General features: G+C 26.7%; 1 protein-coding gene across 1 annotated transcript; it reads right to left on the bottom strand.

Moving 5' to 3' along the window:
- Nucleotides 1–863: 863 nt before the first annotated feature.
- Nucleotides 864–5,203, bottom strand: LOC114166817 (non-specific phospholipase C4-like). Its single transcript, XM_028051656.1, has 4 exons — nucleotides 4,495–5,203; nucleotides 2,655–3,064; nucleotides 1,931–2,101; nucleotides 864–1,264 (listed from the first exon to the last, which is right to left on the bottom strand). Exons 1-4 carry the CDS (start codon nucleotides 5,103–5,105, stop codon nucleotides 927–929), a joined length of 1,530 nt encoding a protein of 509 aa, XP_027907457.1. The 5' UTR covers nucleotides 5,106–5,203; the 3' UTR covers nucleotides 864–926.
- Between the last annotated feature and the right edge of the window lie 1,418 nt (nucleotides 5,204–6,621).

Below are 6,621 nucleotides of genomic sequence, written 5' to 3'. Positions count from 1 at the left end.
GTTGACAATTTTTTTGAAATTAAAAAAAAATTAAAAAATTAAAAAAAATTAAAAAAATTAAAAAAAATAAAAAAATAAAAAAAGTTAAAAAATCAGAAACTAAAACGTGACATGTACTATTAAAAAACGTTAACTATTTAAACACTGTTAGTGAAAAGGACCAAATTGACTCTAATTTGACGAAAATAAGAACTTAATTGAACACAAAACGAAAATAGGGACCAAATTAAATAAAAATAATAAAATTAGGGACCAAATGTATATTTAAATCTTTAAATAAATATAAATGATGAGGGTGTCACAAGAAATTATTAGTTGCAGAAAGAAATATTTTTCTTTAATAATAATAAATAAAATAATGTATGATGCTTTAAAATGTATATGATTTCATTTTGAAATATAACGTTTTATTTTTGTAAAATGAGATTAGCACTGCTAAAATACAAACAAACGAGATTAGAAACTGCTCTCAGTGTAATATTTTTAATCATTGAATAGCAAATTCTTCACTTATTTGTTATTATTTTGAAAATGTAAAATCAGAAAAACACAGATTTAAATAATTAAAATTTGAAATGGATGGAAACAATATGAATTCCCAGCATGATTATTATTGCTTCAAAAATAATTTTCAAATACTCATCCGAAAAAAAAAAGTATATAGCCTTTTCTTTCACTGGTTTTTATATAGAATTCTTAAAAAGGATAAACTAACAAAAGAAAGTATCCTAATAAAATTTTCTAACTTTAACCATATTTATAGCAAGTTCATGAAACTACAATCAATAATTTTATTTTTTATCATCCTCTTACTATAATCATCAAATAATTAATTAATTAGCAAAAGATGAACAACAAATATATTTCCGAAGAAAATAAAGACAACATATATATAATGAGAGAAACATAAACTTGGTATTCAATAGTTAATCTTTACACAAAATACAAGACAACATCTTGTGCAAGAAAGTTTTGGATTGTGGTGGTGTGTGTGGGTTTGCACAATGAACAATTTGAGATCCATCGATTCTACTTTGCTTTGCTTTCTCACACTGATTCAAGAACGTTTGAAATGCAGTTTCACAGTATTTAACTGCTTCTGAAACAGTTAAATTGTGTGTTAGTTTGGGGTATGCACTCTTATTATGATTATGATCCCCATTTAAAGTTGCTGTCATGTATATCAGTTCTTCTTGAAATTCACTCAATTCTGCATCTTCTTCCGCACCACCCTCTCGAAGTTTCATAGGCTCCGGCAATTTCACTGAAATTTTTAATACAAATACTCAAAATGGAAAAATAAAAAATAGCTTTTGCATCATTTTAAATTGTTTTATTATTATTAGCCCTTTTGCTAATAAACACTAATTTTAAAGTATAGTTTGAGTGACTGGATTTTGTTTTCTCAGTAAATGACACGAAGTGGTTTGGTACCTCAATTTGTTGGTTAAGTTCAATTTTTGGTCCGTATAGTTTTAGTTTGTTCAATTTAGTATTTCAATTATCTAAAAAGATTCAATTTGGTCATCTCGGTTAAGTTGGAGTTAACACCGTGTCCGTACAAGACACGTGTCAAACAGTAAAATTTTTAATTTTTTAAAAAAAAATTAATTTTTTTTAATTTTTTAATTTTTTGTACAAATTTATAAACTGTCACGTGTCAACTTACCGTTATGTCACGTGACAGTATTAAAATTTAGAGTAATAAATTGAACAAACAAAAAGTATGAAAACCAAATTGAACTTAACCAAAAAATTGGATATCAAAATCAGTAATTATACCAAATAAATAATATTAATATAACAAAATTTAAATTTAATTTACCTTAAAAAACAGCTTAAAAAACAAAAGATTGTTTTTATATATGAATTATAAAATGGTATTATTTTGAGTTGATATTGATAAATAAAAGAAAAATAAATATCTGACCTGGACAATCAGTACGTGGAGTGGTGAGAGATAAGAGATTTTCGAATGTTCCAGCCCATGCATCACGCTTTGTCAAGAACTCAGGAAGATTGAACATTTTCTTCACAGTTGCTGGTATTGATGAATGTTCATACTGTGATGTTGGGAATGGCCCACAAGGTTCGTGCAACACTGTATACAACACACATGTTTAAACTTTTAATCCATTTTGAGTGATTGTTCTCTCTCTCCTGTTTTATATACTTAATTCAAAATTCTCAAACAAAAATTAACTTTTAATTTGGTAAAATTGTAAGAATGATAAAGTAGTTTAGAGGTTAAATAAAAGGGAAGGAAAAGAAAGATAGTTTAATTAAAAAGAAAAAGAATAATTTACACAAATGATTTAAAATATCAATTTTAGTGACTCAAAATAATTAATTATTAAAAATTGATCTCTAAATATATTTTTTATTAACCCTAAAATCAATATATAAATAATAGTTTTCTTATCTTTAACATATTTTGTGACATGACAAAAATTTTAAGATCATGTATATAAATGTTGGATAAATATATTTTGGTCTATTTTTTTCAACACAATTTTAACTTACTACTCCAATCATCTTTTAATTATTTTATTTTTTTTAATCATACAATATAATGATTTAAAAATATTAGAATGATGAGTTAATAGTGAGTAAAAAAAAGTTGGTCGAAATATCAATATCCGGAAATATTATACCTTTTCCTGACTCAATCCAAGGAGAAATAATGATGGTAGGAACCCTAACACCAAGTCTATCAAACTGGAAGTTGAATGGTTGAGGACCTGCAATGTCATCTGGGTTTGGAACTCCATCCACAGGTGTTGGCACATGATCATAGAACCCTCCATGTTCATCGTACGTTATCACAAACAATATTTCATTCCACTGAGGACTTCTTCTCAGTGTCTCATACACTTCTTTCACAAACCTTTGTCCCTCTGCGACATCATGCGATGGATGGTCATCGTTTGCAGGCTGTGATAGCAAATCAAAATATCTTTGCTCAATCACCACGTAGTTTGGCAATTTCCCTTCTTCACAATGCTTCTTGAACTTTGGATCGAACAGATGAAAGTTGTCTATGTATTTCACCTTCCTAAGGTTTCTGAAATTCCTCAAAACATTTCATTAATTTGTCAAACACAACATCATTTCCTAGTAGAAAAAAACAATAATCCTGTGTAAAATTATTAATTTTTCCAATAATTTAAGAAGGTTATACTTTCATTTAATTTTAGAATGATAATTTTTATGTATGTTGTGAATATCATCATCATCTTGTGGTGTATGTGGAATATACTAATGTAATACATTTTTAATAGTGATGTATTACTAAAACTGTAACAAGAAAATCAATATTAACAATACTATTGTTCTTATAATAATAAAATGGTGATTATTAATCACATTTAAAAAGTATTTGACCTAATGTTGATTTATATTGAAACTTTAAAATAATATTATTAAAAAATATAAAATAGTTAAAATTTATATACATTAGGTTCACCATTATATATAGTCATCATTTGATTAAAAAAAATCAATAAAAATAGCTTTTTTTCTAATTAATAATTGGGAACCAACTAATTTTGTTTTTTTATGATTATATTATTAATACAAATATAGTCCACTTATAATTTATTCTTTATTATAATTACTTTACGTTTTTCATTAATAAATAAAAGAAACGCGGGCTCTGTCAGTGTAAAGAGGAACATTTCGGGATATAAAAAATATAAAATAATGTGGAATCGTGTGAATCACAGAGTGTCTGTTTTTTCTCTAACATATTGTGTTTGTTTATTTTATGAGATTTTGAATCCAAAGTTTTTGTTTGAATATATAATGTTCATAAATCATAAATAATTATATAAGATAGGTTTATTGATTCTCATGATAATTATTTTGAAAATTGTATCAATAATAGTTTACAATTAAATTAAATATTAGATAGTACCGTAGAACTCACTATTCCTCAACAATAGTATACATATACGAGTTTAACTACAACAAAAATAATATTTAAGAAGCAAAATCTATATTGGTGTTTTAAATTAAGATCAAATAAATATTAAAAAAAATAGTTAAAAAATTTAACTATTTGGCTTTTCTTGTATAATTAATGTAGAACAAATTAGTACTAATACATTAAACTTATCTTAAATATAGAAAAAAGGTTAACAGTATAAGATAATGCATAATAATTTATAGCAAGATGAAAGTGCAAAATTACACTCTAAGTATAATCTAATCGAAATTTTATTTAAAACTAAATAAAAAATAAAAACATAATTTTAGTTATTAGTAACAATAAATAGAGTAAAAATATCTTTAAATTTCAATAACAGAAACACTCAAATCAATTTTAAGTTTACATCGATATGTTTAACACTTTTTTTTTTATTTACTTGAAGTCAAAGTTTACTTTAAACTTCAATTAACTTAAAAACTAAAAAATATATATTTATTTTAATCAAATTTAACTATACTTTAAATTTTTTTAATTGAAATTAAACAGATGAAAAGTGATTTTACCTATAAAAAAGTGTGGATGGTGGATATTGGTAATATATTCCAAAACTGAACCCATTTTCGTCCAAAGAATCAAATATAGTCTTCTGTGGCAACCCTCCAATGAGTTTCTGTGTGTCCTGAGTGGTCAACCCATGCGACGTCGCAGAGTGCACGTAGAGCCGGTTCGGTTGGGTCGGACCGGGAACCGAAGCAAACCACCGATCACACACCGCAAACTCCTTAACCAGCTCTCGATAAACCGGTAACAGATCCGGTTTGTACCCGTTCATCACTGTCTCCGCCGTTGACCCCTTCTTTTGCTTCACCGAGTTTTGGGCGAACCCCTCCATTGTCGGCGACACTTTCTTCGTCGTCGAGGACTCGTTCCACGGTTCGCCGAAAACTTGCTCGTACACATCCTCCACCGTGTGACCTGGGTCCGGTTCAACAAAATCAGACTGGTCGGAAAAATAAACCCGGTTCGAGGCCGGCTCCGAGGTGGAAATCGGGTTTGACTCCGAACCGGTGACTCCGTCGATTTCCGGGTTGAGGGATTTCATCCAACCCAACATGTGGTCAAATGAACGGTTTTCTTGAACCAAAACGACTATCGTTTTGATGGGGTAAGACATGTTTGATCCTGAGATTTCTTGTGGTAGTGTTGATGAATTCTGTAATGGGTGTGAACAGAAGCTTTTAAAGAAGAGAAGGTGTTTAGCTAACTCATACCTATGTAGGAATTAGGTAATGATTCTTTATCTTTTACTTTGAAAATTTAAGTGGAAAATTGATTCGGGTGATGCCTTCAATTTGTTTATTGTATTTTCTCTGTCAAAAAGCTTGTTTTAATTTTATTTTTTTCCATTATTTTGTATTTTTCGTGGTTTAATTATTATAATTGTGCTTTATTGGATGATATGATATCTTTTTCTTTGGTTTATCTTTCTTTTCTGATTAGACAGAGAATCTGCTTTTCTTATTTCACCACTAATTGAGGGAGAATCACGAGTTTAGCTGTGTTAATTATTGAGACTCAGATTCTTTATTCTAAATATTATGAAAGTATATTTAATGAAATTTAAAAAAAAATATAAAATGAAAAGGTAAACAAAAGTTTGAAATATATATATATATATATATATATATATATATATATATATATATATATATATATATATATATATATATATTGAAGAAGAAAAAAACTATTATCGTAAGTTATTTTTATGTTTGGAATTTCTGAAAATAATATAACTGGCAGAGACTTGTATTAATTTACTCAATCCTTTATAAGGAAATTTATGAGATGTTGGGAAGAAATGAGAGACCCAAAGTGGAGAAATTTGACCAAAGAAGAAAGAGGGAAATAACTCTTTGATTGGTGATAGATTTAGATTTTATAATCTATTTTTCTTTTTTCTTTTCTAGAAACGTAATTTGTTAGCTCATATTGTAACATCCAATTGTTTATATTGTCTTAAGGAAAAACATTTATATCCAGAATCCCTAAGTTAAAAAAAAAAAAAATTTATTAATCACAAGTTATTTCATAAAAGATGGTGAAAAATATACTAGTATCGTCTTAATTAAATGTTTGCACTACCAATATTGTATAATAAAACGATCAATGGTGAAAAATAAGACTAATGAACACTAAATTATTGTATGGCACTAATAATTTTATTTTGTACATGGTTTTAGAGACGAAGTTAATGATAATTTAAATATATATATTTATCTTTTAATTTTTGTAAGTATTTTTTAATAACAAAATCATAAAGAATTTCAGATCTCGATCCAAATAATATGATACGATCTTATTTATGGTTGTTTCTAAATTTGAATTATCAAAAGACACAATAAACATAAATTAGAGGAAAACGCAAAATACAACATATATCAAAATGTTAAATTTTTGATAAGAATAAGAGTTCTAATCTAAAAATCAAGAAAATTTACTCTCTTTTGATACTTTTGTATATAAATACATAAGTTTTTCTTTAAAAAAAAACTAGAAATCCTAAAAAGAAAGTTTAAACATAAAAACATTAACGAATTTGTAAAAGAAAACCCAAAATCAAAAAATGGAGATATAAACTAATTTTCTCAAAACCTATTATTCAAATGTATCGAATGCATGATATTCAT

Source organism: Vigna unguiculata, chromosome 10 (assembly GCF_004118075.2).
Source record: "Vigna unguiculata cultivar IT97K-499-35 chromosome 10, ASM411807v1, whole genome shotgun sequence".
NCBI lineage: Eukaryota > Viridiplantae > Streptophyta > Magnoliopsida > Fabales > Fabaceae > Vigna > Vigna unguiculata.
This window is presented reverse-complemented; position numbering and strand designations above follow the sequence as displayed.

Excerpts from the sequence above, each read along its gene's own strand:
- LOC114166817 (XM_028051656.1), bottom strand. The coding sequence starts at position 5,105 with ATGTCTTACCCCATCAAAACGATAGTCGTTTTGGTTCAAGAAAACCGT. Across the intron at positions 2,102-2,654 it reads TTGGATTGAGTCAGGAAAAG|TGTTGCACGAACCTTGTGGG; the intron begins GTATAATATTTC and ends TGTTGTATACAG. Across the intron at positions 1,265-1,930 it reads TCCACGTACTGATTGTCCAG|TGAAATTGCCGGAGCCTATG; the intron begins GTCAGATATTTA and ends TAAAAATTTCAG.